Source organism: Diceros bicornis, chromosome 25 (genome assembly GCF_020826845.1).
Source record: "Diceros bicornis minor isolate mBicDic1 chromosome 25, mDicBic1.mat.cur, whole genome shotgun sequence".
In the NCBI taxonomy this organism is placed as follows: Eukaryota; Metazoa; Chordata; class Mammalia; order Perissodactyla; family Rhinocerotidae; genus Diceros; species Diceros bicornis.
Genome location: NC_080764.1, coordinates 20,221,674 through 20,237,726, shown reverse-complemented (window position 1 = coordinate 20,237,726; position 16,053 = coordinate 20,221,674). Strand labels below are relative to the sequence as shown.

Sequence of the window (16,053 nt, the reverse complement as noted above, 5' to 3'; positions counted from 1 at the left end):
CCAGCACAATTTACTGAAAAGACTGTTCTTTCCCCATTGAATGGTCTCAGCACCCTTGTCAAAAATCGATTGACCATATGTGCGAGGGTCTACTTCTGGGGTCTCAGCTCTATTCCATTGATCTATATGCCTATCCTTATGATAGTACCACACTGTTTAGATTACTGTAGCTTTGCAGTAAGTTTTGAAACCAGGAAGTATGAGCCCTCCAAACTTGTACTTCTTTTTCAAGATTTGGGGTTCCTTGAGATTTCATATGAATTTAGGATGGATGTTTCTATTTCTTTAAAAAAACTTGGGATTTTGATAGGGATCGCATTGAATTTGTAGATCACTTTTGGTAGTATTATCGTATTAATAATGCCAAGTCTTCCAATCTATGAACACAAAATATCTTTCCATTTATTTAGGTCTTTAACTTCTTTCAGCATTGTTTTATAGTTTTCAATGTACAAATCTTTTGCTTGCTTGGTTAAATTTATTCCTAAGTATTTTGTTCTTTTTTATGCTATTGTAAATAGAATTGTTCTCTTCATTTCCTTTTCAGATTATTCATTGCTAGTGTATAGAAATACAGCTGATTTTTGTGTGTTGATTTTGTATCCTACAACTTTGCTCAATTTGTTTATTAGCTCTAACTCATTTAATCTTGAAATAAATCCATGAAGTGGATGCTGTTAATGCCCAGACACTGGCATCAGCAGCCAAACTCGTGAACTAGTAACACGCGAGGGAAGAGCAGGAAGCTCTTGCTCTTTCTGCCAGTAGAAGAAGCTGCAAGTTCAAATCTCTGGCACAAAAGTGACAGCAGTGCAAGCTGTGGCATCTCACTCGCCGTGGTGGAGGTGGTGGCGGGTATCAGATCAGTTCTGTAGTGTCCTTTGAGTCACTGTTCCGGGAAGTCTACCCTTGGGTCTGGTCCCCTAGCCCTTCTGATGATCCTGTGAACCACCCAATTTTATTTTGCTCAGTCCCTTTTCTGACCAATCAATGGAGTCAGCTTCTGTTGTTTGCAAATAAGAACCCTATATGATACACTATCAACAATGGCACATGCCCCCGTTCTCTTATCCTACTTTTTCTCTACAGGAATTTCCACTATCTGATCTATCTGCTTATTGTCTGGCTCTCACACTGGAATGTAGTCTCCCTGAGGTCAAGGTCTTTTATTTTGTTCACTGCTCTATGCCTGAAACAATGCTTGGTATACATGTCTCTAAATACAATTTGTTGAATGAACGAAACATCTAACACTTGTTAATTCATTTAACCCTGATGACAACCGAGGTCTGTTAAAAAGCAAAACCTGTGATGTTTATTCACAGCTTTATGCCTATGATTCCACCTCTGAAATACAACCCTTTCCAGCTCTATGCTTTATAATTCTAGGCAGAGCAAGTTTCCTGGAGATCAGCAGAGTCCCTAGTGGGACCTCCTCCACATATGCACATATGCCCCTTGTATCATTTCTGTAGGACACTGACCTGCCGGTTATCATCTGGGCCAATTATTATTAGCTTGAGGCCAAGGTGAATGGATATTCCCCTCTTTTTCTTTTAGACTTTCACAGTAGATATTAGAAAAGCCAAGCATTTCTAAAATCTTTCAGACGCCATACTTAAACGTCTGCAGAAGCACTTAGTTGAATATAAAATGTGTCCCCAGACCATCTCAGCAGGATTAATCCCCTGAGGATTCACATAGGAGATGGAGAATGATCTCGCTACCATGGCCTGCTGAGATGAACACACTCCACTTCTCAAATGACTCACTCATAAGAGATCTGAAAATGCCTTCCTGCCCAAATCAAACTCACTTATACCTGCCGAGAAAACAATGTTCTTTTCTAGGCCACAAGTTTCACGACCTGCCCTACACTTACCTTACTTCTTACAGCCCACAGATCATCCACGGCACAGCTGCCTTCTGGGTCACTCTTTCAAATGCCCATCTTAACACATGCTGTGGAAAGGGTGCATTCCAAGGTTAACCACCTTGTATTTCCCCCATGTTAAATTACCACAGCTTGTATACAAGCCTTGAATGGTACATAACTTTAAAATACATGTTTAATGTACAATCACTGATTTGGCTATGTATGTGAAATGTGGAACCACTTGAAAGCATACTTTCCAGAAAGCAATGTATTTTTTTCCACAAATGCTAACAATTGTTTCCCAACAATGCTATCAGGAAAGGCTCTAGCAGAGCAAAGGGAAAGCACGCACTGGAGGGATGGCGTTAGTGTGGAGCTCATTGCAAGGTACAGATGGAATGCCCTTTCCATCCCCATGCCTCGAGGAGGGGCCCAACTACTGAGGCCGGCTCCTAATCATGGCCGAGCAAGTCCTATCCAGTGTGGGGCCACGTGCTGGGAAACAAGACCTGTGGGAGCAGTGGTACAGATGTGGGAGCCTCCGGAGCAGAGCAAGGTCATTCTAGGAACAACAGCTAAACACAGCAATAGAAAAGCAGCAACAGAGGCTCACCAGGATACCTCCAGCACCGGCAGAGTGCCCAGCTCATGCATCCATTTATTCAATAAATACCAAGAGAGCATCTACCATGCATTGGGACATCCTGCAGGGAGCTGGGGATACAAACAAAAAGACAAGCAGCCTAGGCCCTGCCTTTGTGGGCCCTACATTCTAGCACATAGCAGGCCCTGAATCAATATTTGTTCAATTGATCCATTGAAGCAAATGCTTGAGTTGGTTCTTCTCTTTTTTCTAGTATAATATCTTCACCTGCCACATTACAAGGTAAAAAAGAATGATCTCAAATGAGTTGTCAGGAAGTTGGCCAAGATTTTGAAATTTAGTAAAAAGACTTACTAATGATTTTATAAAGATTACATATATAAAGACTTTATATCCACTATTAATAACAATAACTCTTGCATATAATGTTTCTTGACATATTAATTAAAATAGTATGAAAACATCATGATTAAACACAAAAAAATATTCACTCCTACTTTGTCTCATTTATTTTTAAATTTGATGGGATATGTATCTCATAACATATTTATAATTTATAAATGCATTGTAATATAGTTTATAGCATTCTAATGAATGGAGTAGTATCTATACATAAATAAATATAAGTATGATTGAAGATAGGCACTCATTTTCTTTTCATTGCTAGGAGTTTGCAATTAAAATTTGGGCACCATTGTTTTAGAGCCTTGGGCACAGACTAGCTGGTGATTAATTGCAAATTGATTTCCTTGGGAGAGCTCCAATCCTGGATGTCCCACCAGACCAGGTTCTACTAGTTCTGAGGCAAGTGAGGCTGAGACTTGAAAGAAGGGAGGGAGCACAGTGCATTCCAGGTAGACAGAACAGAAAGCGCAAAGGACCTAGGAGGGAAGTGTGCTTGGAGGCTGGAGCAGGGAGAGGCTGGAGAGAAAGTGATGAATGATGAGACCAGGAAGGTGGTGGAGTCCAGATAGTATAGGATCTGGGAGCCATAATAAAGTCTTTGGATTTTATTGGGAGTGAAATCGAAGCCTATCGGAGGTTTGTAAGCAGAAGAATGACATGATCTGTTTATATTTTTGGAAACATTACTAAGCTCTTCAATCCAGCTCTGACCTGGAATGTATTTTTACCACCATCTGTCTGAGTTGTGTGCCTGAGTCTCAAATGACTCTAAACTGAGAAGGGAGAGCAAAGGCATATCAATGTATCCCTAAATGACAATATCTATCACACTAAACACATAATTAATTCTGTAACTTTATTTTTCCACTCAGCATCAGATTATTGAGATTTATCCTTTATGGTATATGTAGCTTTAATTCATTCCATTAAACTACTTGCAATAGTCCACTGTATAAATATACCACAATGTATTTATCCATTCTCTCATTAATGGACATGTATGTCATTTGACTTTCCATTATCAAAAATCAATGCAACAGGGGGCTGGCCCCGTGGTGTAGTGGTTAATTTCAGCACGCTCCACTTCGATGGCCTGGATTCACGGGTTCAGATCCCAGGCACGGACATATACCACCCGTCAGCCATGTTGTGGCAGCGACCCACACATAAAGCGGAGGAAGGTTGGCACAGACGTTAGCTCAGGGCTAATCTTCCTCAGCAAAAAAAAAAAAAAAAAAGTTAAAGAAAAATCAATGCAACAGAAACATTCTTCTATGTGTCTCCTTGAGTACATATAGTCTCTAATTCATACTTGGGGGGAAATGGTTGAGTCAAAGGTGTTTGCATTCTACAACTAGGTTAGATTATGAAAACGCTCTCCAAAGTGATTCTGCAGTCGTGTGTACAAGACTTCTCATTTCTCTACACCTCTGCCAACACGTATCATCGGACTATTTGATTTACGTCAACTGATGAATATGAAATGGTCCCTCATTGTGGTTTTTATCTGTACTTCCCTCAGCACTAGTAAGCCTAAACATCTATTTACACATTTATTGCATGTTCAGGTTTCCTCTTTGTGAATTGTCAACTCATTCCTTCGCTCATTTTTCTACCCAGTTACCTATCTGTCTCTTACCAACTGGTAGAAATTCTCTGTAAATTCCAGATACCAATCCCTTGTTGCTATTTGATTTCCAAATATTTATTGTTAACTTGCAACTTGTCTTTTTGCTTTTGTTATAAACCTTGGTGAATACAACTTTTTAATTTTAATGTAGTAAAATTTATCAACATGCTTTTAAAGTTTGTGATTTATATGCCTTGTTTAAGAAATCCTTCCTAAGAGTTTGAGGTCATAAAAATATCTTTTATTTCCTTCTAAAAATTATTCCTTTCACATTTAGGTCTTAAACTCACCCCAAATTGACTTTTCTATGTGGCGTGAAGGAGGCATCTAATTTCACCTTTTCTCTGCAGGGATAGCCAATTGTCCAAGCACTGTTTATTAGATAGTCCTTCCTCTCCCCGTCAGTAGCTAGCGTCCCTTCTTTCACATATCAGAATTATACATTCTATTCTGTTCCATTGGTCTATTCTTGAGCCAAGGGCTCACTGTCTTATTACTATAGCTTTATTAGAAAGTTTTGATATCGGGTAGGACAAGTTCACACATTTTGTTCTTGGTAACTCTTCTATGTACTCATAGTCCTTTATCTTCCATATAACTTGTAGGATCAGCTCTTTAACTTCAAACTATGACAATTGTCTTCTCATTCATTAGCATAGTATCTTTTCCTTTATTCAGACCCTCCTCTATATCCTTAAGTAATATTCTCTACTTTTCTCCATATATGTGTCTGGCAAATATTTTGTTAGATTTATTCCAAACTAATTTATAGTTTTGGTTTTAATAATTGACAAGTTTTAATAACTTGGAGATAATTTTTAAGGTATATAATCAATATTGTTCTCCTTTCCCCGATTCTTTATCTCTTTTTTTTCTTATATTTCATTACTTTGGGCCTCCAGGACATTGCTGAGTAGAAGTATTAATAGTAAACATTCTTATTTTTCCTTATTTTAATGGAAATGCTTCCAAAGGCTCACTATTAAATCTAATTGCTTTTCTTGTAGACTTTTTATACATATTTTTCAGGTTAAGGAAGTTTCTTTCTATTCCCAGTTTTCTAAAACATTTTTTTCCTCCCATGAATTAATGTTGAGGTGTCCATTGGGATGATTATATGATTTTACTCCCTTAATCTACTAATGTATATTTCATGAATCAATTTTTTGATGTAAAACTATTCTTGCATCCCTAGAATAAATCCTACTTGGTTATGAGGCATTTATTGTATACATTGCTGAGTTTCATTTTGCTAGTACTTAATGTTTACATAAATGAGATTGAGCCATAGTTTATCCAATTTTATTTTCAATATTTTACTAACTACGAAAAATAACTAAATGGCTTTTCCTTTTTATATAAGAATTATCTGACGTTTGACATTTTAATAAAACTCAGATACAAAACTCTCTTGGCATGCTATTTTTGAGGGAATGGAAATTTCTGAATATTGATTCAATAGTGTTTTTAATTTGTCGATGTAAGTTATTCAAAGTATTGACTCTTGATCTTCTAAGTCTCCGTTGTATTTGTACTTACATTTCCCCTTTCATTCATAGTATTGTTTCTCCTTTTTTTCTTTCTTGGTCAGTGTTGCTAAGCTTGTCTATTTTACTTACTTTCTCCAATAACAAATTTTTGGCTTTGTTGATTATCTCTAACTGCATTTTTGTTTCCTATTTTGGTGATTTCTTCTCTTACTTTGATTAGTTCTTTCTTTTTGCTTCCTTTGAATTTGTTATGTTGTTTGAATAACTCATCTGTAAGTTGAATGTTTTTAGTTCTTTAATTTTCAACCTTTATTTTTCTCTAATATAAGATTTAAGGCATAACTCCACCTCTAAGAACCACTTTAGCAACATCCCACATTTTTTTTATTATTATCATCATTCAGTTCTGAGTATTTTTCTCCTTTTCATCATTATTTCTTCTTTGACACACGAGTCATTTTGAAGTAAGTTTTTTGGCAACCATATTTTGGGTAATGTTTTTATTATTGATTCCTGTGGCAGATACTGTTAGTCACTTACCCCAACATCCATTCTTTTCCCATCTTTTGTAATAGAACCCTAGTCTAAGGTCACAATGTGCCCAGTTAATGGACATTTTCCAGTCTCTCTTGCAGCTAGGTCTGACCATGAGACTAAGTTTTGACTAATGAGATATTAAGCACTAAGCATCTCAAACTTAACATTCTCCAAACACAGCTACTGATGATCTCCACCAAAAATCTATTCTCAAGATCCCCACACCTCCACCACCATCCACCCTGGTTTTTTGGGCCAAAAACCCAAAAGTCCTTCTCAATTACTCTTTTCTTCACACCCCCCATCCAATCCATTATGATGTCCTATCAGCTCTACCTCCAAAATTTATCTAAAATCTGACCACCTCCCACTCACTCAACTGCTATGTACCTAGTCCTAGCCACCATCTCCCCTCAGTGGAATATTCTAATAACTTCCTAATGAAACACAAGGTCCCTTATTTCCCAAAAATTCATCCTGCATACAGCATCCAGTGAACCCCTTATAGAGTAAATCAGATCATTTCATCCCATGCTATAAAATAAACGCTCATTACGGCTTCTGGCTTGCCGTCCTTTCATTGGCCGCAAGGCCCTGTGTGATCTGGACTCTTCCCACTGCTCTATGCACTCCTTTGCTCTCCACTTCCAGCTGCATTGATGTTCTGTCCACTCTTAAATATGCTAAGCCTAGTCTGTCTCAGGTTGTTCTTTCTGCTTGGAACAGTCTGCCTTCAAGAACTTTCTGTCAACCAGAACTTTACCTGGTTGTCTCCTTCACATAGTTCTGGACTAGGCTCAAATATCACCACTTCAGAAAGGCCTTCCCAGACCACCCTAGTCTAGCTAAAGCAGCAAACTCCCTGCCACCTCACATCACCCTTGACCTCGTTACCCCAATTTACCTTTTTCATACACTGCAGTTTTCATTACTTGCAATTACCTTATTTATTTTTTTGCTTATTTTCCATTATTTGTGTTCCTTACTATGTGATAGGCTTCTAGAAGGCAAAGATTTTTTTCTTTACTATTGCTTTTAGAACAGCCCCCTGACCACCATAGGTGGCCAATAAATACAATATATAATGTATAATATTGGAATACACACATACATGATATGGGTCATTTGATATATAATACACGGTAATATATTATTTATGATGTCTAACATTATATGAAATATGTTCTATATAATATATGATGGACAAGACATAATATACAATATATAATATGTAATAAAGTATGTAATAGTCAATATACTATAAACAATGACAACATGAAAATCTCTTAAAAATATACATCTTAAAATTTTTAGTCCTAGTCTATAATTCCTCCAAAGTCACACAGACACAGAAAGAGAAAGAAATGAAGAAAGGGGAGACGAGAAAAAGGAGAGGATGAAACAGTTTGAAAGAGGACCCAGCTGATGCCAAGCCCCTGATCTCACATAGGACTGCACCTGCTTCCCAGTCCTCATTTCAGCTACCAGAGGAAAGGAGTGGCCGACACCCTGGTGGCACTTGTCTGTAATCTTGAGAGGCATTATATGGCTGAAGTGTGAGCTAATTAGCAACATGCAGTTCTCACTGTCCCCTGTGTCACTCCTTGCCAAGTGAATGGGCCTGTGGTCCTCTACCACGAAGCTTTGCCTTCTCAGGCCCTTCATGTACTAATGGTGGAATGGCAGCGATAAGGGGACTCTGTTGGGTCTGTTTCCTCCTCAACACAGTCCCTGCTGGGAGTCATGGAGTCCTTTAGTTGGAAGGATTCTTAAGAGGTCAATTACTTGAAGTCCAAATGGAAAAATAACTAAAGAAGCAGCATATTGCAGATGCCTTATTTAGGTATATTCCCGGGCTTTGGTGGTATGAGAACAGTTAGAAAATCAGGTCATGTTTTTCAACTAGGTCATGTTTTTCTTCCTCCCACGGTTGGCCTTTTTCTTTAATCTTAGGATGTGATTTTCCACATCTCTTGATTTCCACTCTTGAATTCTATTTCCAGTCACCATATGCTACTTTTCAGCAAGCAGTAATTTGGAGCAATCCTGCTCACAAGTTTTGGAAAGTAGAGACTATAGAAGACAAAACTAGAATCACACCCCTCCCCATGTGATTGAGACTTTCTGATATCGTCAGTGTCTCTGAGCTCTGTGGTCCTCTCTAAAGGACATTGCTGTTCCCTTCACGGTAAACAGGAAGGAAATGAAGGTAATTAGAGCCCTTAGGATGTAAATTTCAGTGTTGGCTGAAGGGCTTTTTTTCTCCCAATCCTGCTTTTGTAAACAAAGCTTTGCTGGGGCTAAACCTGGGAAGCTACCACAGCTCCATGACAACTGGACAAGCCAGCCATGGCGACCATCTCCATGCTCACATCCCAGTCGTTTATAAACATGCATATGTACATTGTAGCGACAAACATTCTCTTTGGCTGACATCATTAGCAAGGGGAGATCATTAGCAACCAGTGAGGAGAAGGTGGGATGTGGGGAGAACATTATTAACAGGTCAGCCTTTCACTGAGTGAACTCAGTTGTTTACTTTTATTGATTATACTGAGATGAAATTATTGTCCTACTTTCTACATGCTGTGCCACATACAAGCACTGCAAAGACACCTAATGTAATGTAATTTCCGTTGTTCTTCAAATGAATGATACATTTTTTTCTCAGTACACATATCTGTGTATAAGGGATAAAAGGGTAGTATGAATCTCAAGCAGAGATCCAAAGTTCTATGGGAAATGTCTTTTAACATTCTTCTAATTTTGAAATTTAAAAAATAAATCTGTCACCAGTTATAAAGTAAAAAAAATACAAAGGAACAAATCTTCTTATGTTTCAAGCAACTGAACCCAAAAAGATGACGCTATGGACACAGTCCTACACAATAACACTCCGCTTACTCACATTTGCATGAGATACGCTTCTCTCCCACAGGGTTGCACTTGTCACAATGGAAATATAGCAAGGGGATTTCTGAAAGATTTGAAATAAGGCATTTAGTATCACATCTATAATTCTCAAAAAGATATATTTCCATTCCTGGGATGATTTTTAGCCAGCTCAGAAGCTAATTCATTCAAACAATGTCTGTTAATTCACTGAGTACCTGATATTGTCCAGAACACTGTCTTAGGTGTTAGGGGAATAATGGTGAGACCAGACAGATACAATCCCTACCGTCAAGAGTCCAGAAGAAGACACAGGTAGTAACTAAGAAACCAAATGTGAAATTTCAACTTTGACAAACATTATGAATGAGAGAGACAAAGTATTTTTAAAAGATTGTGATATCTTAGGATGAAATAGAATTAAACATTTAAACCCTTTGCCATGTGGCTTTGAAGTACCTCCCAGTTGAGTAGATGGAGTATATTTCTTTGTCCCATTGATGCTGAGCTAGGCCCCGTGACTTGCTTCCGTCAATAACATGGTCGCGCACATGACATGAGCAGAGGCTTAAATGTACATGCAGGGTACGGCTTGGCCTCTTGTGTTTCTGTCTTAGCAAGGAAAAAACATGCTCCAGAACGGTCCCAGACCAAGGAGACAAATGTAATAGACTTGAATCTAACCCACAGCCCAGCTGAGCCATAGCCAACACACAGACCAGGGAATATGAATAAGAAACAAATGCTGTTCGTTGAAAGCCACTGATTTTGGAGTTGTTTGTTATGCAGAATTATCATAACAGGAACCTGACTGATACAAATATACAATACATACAATAGGTCCATTCAGGGAGGTCAGAAAAGACACCCCTGAGATGTGACAATGGTAGGGAACCTTGTAATTTTACTTAAAATATCAAACCTCAAAAAGATAATGTCAGGATTTATTTTCATACTTCTGCTTTTCAATTTGATGCTTTTTATTTGTTTGGTTAGTCACAATCCTCAGAGTCCTTGACTTTTTGTTGGTCAATATTTGCTAAATCGTGCCTCAGCCTTTTATTGGCCTGGGGAGCCTGGTATCATGAAGGAGAGACCCCAGTAGGCCTATGACCAGGATACGACCAGATGTCTAGATACCAGAAAAGCAATGATCAGTCTACCACTTCCTTTCCTCAAGGCGGTTAGAGTCTAAAGCAAGAGTAGTAACCAAAGAACCACACAAATAAAAGCAAAATTTCAATGATACTAAATGTGATGAAGGAGAGACACGTTGGGTATAGCCGTAGGTGGAACCAAGGAGAATAGATTGGCTGATGGATAGGAGAACCCCAAAAAGAGACAAAACTGGAAGAGACATTGATGTCTCTTGAGATCAAAGTATCAAGACTGAAGGAATATGACAAGAGAAGCAGAAGAAGATTCCAGATAGAAGAAGAAAGGTAAAATTACTGGCATCTGGAGGAAACTATTGAGGAGCATAAAAAGATTTCAGAGCACTGAAACTGAGTGGTAGTATAAATGTGCCTCACTAGTGCTGCCTGGCAGGTACAGCTGGGGGCATGTGGGCCACACTTACGCGTCTTCCCATGCAGTCAGGAAATGTGTCTTTTACACAGTACCCCTGACATCAACTCTGTGCCGGGAACACGGTAAGCATCCAATCAATGGCTTTAAAGAATGCTGGCAGATTCTCCCATGATCCCAAAAGTATTGACAGAGTACAAGAACAGGAAGGAATACTAAATCACCAACATCCTCATTTGATAGAGAAGGAAACTGCTCAAGACCACACAAGCATGTAGGGACAAGCCAGTGATCAAATTTCAGAGTCTGGACTCCATGTTCCATCCTCTGTACAGTCATCAGCACACACAATCTTCAACACCCAGCTGTCAGGTTTGATTGGGAAGGCAACCCCATGTCTGCGGGGAAGGGAAGGGACCTCATTTACAAGCAAGAATACCAAGTGGAGAGTCAGGTTCATCTCCATCACATGCATCCCAGTCCTCCTCCTCAGTGAACTTCCTGCCATCACTCCAACCATGTGCCCTCACACATTTGGATGTCTTCTGAGTAGAGAACCCTTGCCCAACGTGGTCAGCACCAAGCACAGAATGCTGTCCCAGACCACACTGCTGCCCAAACTGCCCAAACATGTTTGTTATTTCAGTGGAGATTTCTCAAAGCTACGCAGGTTGTGGATGGCACAACTGGATAGTGTGTTTCAGAGAGTAGTGCAAACAGTGGCTCCTAAGGTTGTTCAGTGCACCACTTGAACATCTGTACACAGCAGTCCTAATATTTCTGCTCTCCAGACAATAAGGCTTCGTGGTAGCCAATAGTCCAAGGAAATCATTTGCATTCTGACTGTTTCATGTTCATAGGAGACTCTTTCTAAAGGGTAAAGTCACCTGGAAGAGGAAAGAAGAATCAGGGACTGGAGTTATCTGATTCCTTAGAAAAGTTTTATCTTGAACTTTTAAGCAAGCCTAGAATGCAGGTAGGATTTCTTTGTAAACAAAAAAGCTATTGTAATCAACAAGCAAAAAAGAAAAAAAAAAAAGGCTTGAAAGAATAAAGTAGCTGAGATATTCATTGCCAGTCATTAACCTGATTTTCTAATGAATATGGCATTAGGCATTCATTAACAATCATTTGTGTTTATGTTGAACAGTGGATGTATAATGAAGGTTGGTAAATGAAAGCAAAATTAAACCAGGGAATTTTGGACACTTATAAAGCAATTAACTTGTTTGGCAGTAATTACACATTGAAAGCTAAATCAAGTGCATTTAGAAAGCCACAAGAGTCGCCACATAAACCAGAGGTGCTTTGCTCTAAAATAATAGAGAAACGTCTCTTTCTTTCAAAATGAAAGAGAAAGGGAAAGTATGCTATAAATGACAATAAGGCCCAGGTCTAATGAAAAGAAATACGGTTACAGCCCATATGTTAGAGAAGAGGCAAGTTACTGAAAAATGGGACAACTCAGCTAATTAAAAAGAAAGAAAGAAAAAAACCCTTTGTTAACAACAATGATGTGAAAACAGGTGGTATATACTGGAGAGTTCAAGTTTTTGTTCTGTTTGCACACACACACGGGCATGCACATGTACACAGGCACACACGGAGTGTATACACTTGAACTACCTATTAGACGTGTGAAGAGTAAAAACTGGATCCACAATCAGGTCCTTGGACAGCCGCTCCATCTCAGTAGTTACCAAATCTCCGTCGCTGACAATTTTGTGACTTGACTCTCCAAAGGAGTGCTTGACTATACAGCCTTTTATTCCATTTAGCCCATGGCATTAAAAGTCTGTCATTAAGCGCATTCAGGAACTCCTTTTTCAAAAAGGAGGAAGAGTGTGGTGTGGTGGTAGATAAAAAGAGGGAGACCCCCAGGAAAAACTCGTTACTGAACTGGCGAAGGAGCAAAGGAAGTAAACACAAAATTTCATGTGGCTACAACCTTCATAAACAGAAACTTTGCTCCAAAACTACGTTCAAAATCCAATGAAGCTTTCAAGATGGCGGGTTTATTTTCTCAGAATTTTCAAGCCTACAATAGTTAGCCAATAAATACTACAGAGGGGCTGTTTGGCTTTTTTGCTTACTTTTTTCTTTCCTGGGGCAACAAGAGGGTGGCTGCGCCAGAGGAGCCCATCTTCAGATGAGCCCAAAGGTCTGAGCCAAGGGACGAAGTTTTCCAAACTGGAGTCTTGAGCATCCTCCTCAAAAACATCTGAAGATTCACGAGCCCTTCCTATATGACAAATACCTTTGCAAATAGGGGTTGTAGGCACTCGCGAGTTAGTTACCAAAAGAAAAGGTTCCCAGGGGGATCTATAAAGGGCAGCTGGCTCTGTGGAAACACTGCCAAAGTGCTTGGATATCAACTATGCTAAAAAGCAAATACTTGCTTTGCCTGAGAATTGCAATGGAAAACGGAAACCAGGAGCTAGCTTTTGAAATCCTCCCTTAGGTCATTTAACTGCTACCAGATAAAAAATGTGTTTGCAGTGATAGGGTGTGTGCCTTTCTTCCGAGAGATGTAGTCTTCCTTTACAAAGATTAACATTTTATTTCCAAGCAGAGGATCAAGACATTAAGCTGAAAAACTCATTTCTCACTTGTTTGAAACCATTTTAAAGATTTAGATCGTCTACCTCGTTCTAATTTAATACGGAGCGCTTCATCGGAAGTTTTCTTGGTCAGAATATTACTTCCTGATTTTGACCAAGACCTCATCAATATACCAGTGTACTACTTCATTCTCTTTGCAACAGTCTCAATACCTTTTCCTGTGTCTTCATAGACAAATACGTAAATAACAGGAGATTCAGGGAATACGCCATTCTCGAAGGCACCTGCTACTAATCCCTTGCTTCTTCCATTTTATAGTGCATTCGGATCACTTGGGAAACTAGTTAAAATGCAGATTCTGATTCAGGAGGTCTAGGGTTGGCCCTGAGATTCTGCTTTTATAACAAGCTCCCAGGCGAGTCGATTTCCATTCAGCAAGGTACTGATCTACGGATCCTTGTAGTAGGTAGTTGCTTTAGAAAGGTGGTAAGATCAGGACCAGAGGTTACTGAAGCCTCGGAAATAGATCAGTTCCTCCCCAAGAAGAAATTAATGGACCAGAAATTAAGCAACAGAGGAATGAATACCCATTAGAAATGAAATATACAAGGAAATGGTTTAGTCACCACCACCCCTTAATATGTGCTTCCCAGCTGCCATAGCTTTTCAGCCACTTCCACAGTTGTTGAAATCCAGACAATTCAGTTTACCAAATAATTACTGACATGCCATGCGCTAGGTTCAGCACAGAAGATGTAAAAATAAATGAGGTGTAATCCCCCTAATGCTCCTCCAGTACAATGACAACACAGCAGGATAAAATCTGTGATGAAAGGAGGCAAAGGGTACCAGGGGAGCTCCTAACCCAGAGCTAAGGAGAAGAATGTTTAGACAAGTTAGAAATATCAGGAAACACTTCCTGGAAGACATGTTGAATCTTGAAGCTTGAGCAAAAAATATCTAGTTGAAGAAAAGGAAATAAGAGTCGTTAGCAGAGGATCAGCTTAGGAAAACGTCTAGACTGGGAGAACATTCTGACTCCAGGCAAAATAGTAGATGTGCCACTGCAATCCTTAATTAATTCTCCATCAAATCCTCCACCAAAGGACTATTGAGAGGGGACTATTTTTATCATTCTTTTGTAGATGAGAAATCTGAAGCCCAGAGAATTTAATGACAACCCAAAGCAATATCACTAAGTAAGTGGTGGTGTTGAGATTCCAACATGAATCTGCCTACTTGTAAAGCCTGTATGCTTTCCCTGTGTTCTGGGGTCTCCCGTGAGTACTTCAGCATGACTGGGCTGTGGGATGTGAGGCAGTGAATGATCTGATAAGGGATTAACATTGCATTTCCCATGAGGATTCCAGCCTTGATTTTTCCTTCCCTCAGCTGGTATTTTGCTAAATAAACAGAAAAAATAGTTCATCTCAATCTCCTGGTGATTTAAGATTTTCACAACCTTGGGCAGACTCCGGTTTACAAAGAATTTTGGACTCTTAAAAAGTTAACAGTTTCACTCTTGATCACATGCTTACTTACAATCTTTTAAAAGATCTAGATTTTGAAGAATAAGATCAGACAGCAAAGGCTGAGATTGGAGATTGGACCAAGGGAATTGTTGACAAAGCCACAGCTAGCCCTAGGAAGTCTTTAAGCAAAGTACAAAAAAAAAAAAGAAAAAATAGCTGCCCCCTCTGGACAGATACAGCCCCAAGACAGGACTTGGTTTGGCCAACAAATACACATAGATTTCTGCCTCCAGTTATTCCCTCGGCCTGGAGCCACTGTTGAACTCTCTTGAAGGTACACCCTTCCCACTTTACATGGTGGCCCTGATGTTGGTGAATTCAGCTGGGGTACATAGTACATGGCACAGGAGTGAACATAGAAACTAGATTCTGGAAAGACAGTGAAGGGAAATAAAAGCTGTGGGTATAGTACACACTACTTTTAGGAGTTTAACCACAAACAGAAAACAAGAGATGCGACAGAAGCTACATAGGGCAGCGGGGTCAAGTGTTGACTTTTTTCCCCTCCTGAATAATGAGAGAGACCTGGGAAAGTTTAGAAACAGAGGAAGCGGGTATGGAGGTGAGGAAGCAAGATTAACACACACAATAGACAACATCAAATTCAAAAGCATCAGTTCCTTAATTCTAATCCTGCTTTAAGGAAAACAAAATTGTCTAGGATTAAAAGATTCTTTGAATCTAAGAAGAGGTAAACCTAATTCCTCCTAAAATTAGCACGAAGACTCAAATTTGAATAAAGTAATCTATTCTTTCTGTATGTCGTGATTATAAAACTGATTCCTCAATTTCTAATGGTCAGCCACTGATTTCAGAAGTCCAAGAATAACAATGGGAAAATGGATTTCTAATCCACATATTTATGTAATTATTGCTTTTTACTAAAGTGTAACTTACAGACAAGCTTCTTATTCAATAATTAATATGCATAATAAACTGTTTATAACCCAAACCTGTATATTCTTTGTCAACCCTTGTTGTAACAGTTTCCTAGCATA

At 39.0% G+C, this 16,053-nt stretch overlaps 1 protein-coding gene across 1 annotated transcript in view; it reads right to left on the bottom strand.

Moving 5' to 3' along the window:
* The window catches only part of LOC131421889 (uncharacterized protein C12orf42-like), a 36,250-nt gene extending 22,455 nt beyond the window's left edge, over positions 1-13,795 (bottom strand). The window contains exons 1-2 of the mRNA XM_058568795.1: positions 13,736-13,795; positions 9,451-9,585 (exon numbers count right to left, since the gene is read on the bottom strand). Of these exons, the coding sequence (XP_058424778.1) occupies positions 9,451-9,585; positions 13,736-13,795 (195 nt within the window). The remainder of the gene's footprint in view (positions 1-9,450; positions 9,586-13,735) is intronic.
* Positions 13,796-16,053: the final 2,258 nt, after the last annotated feature.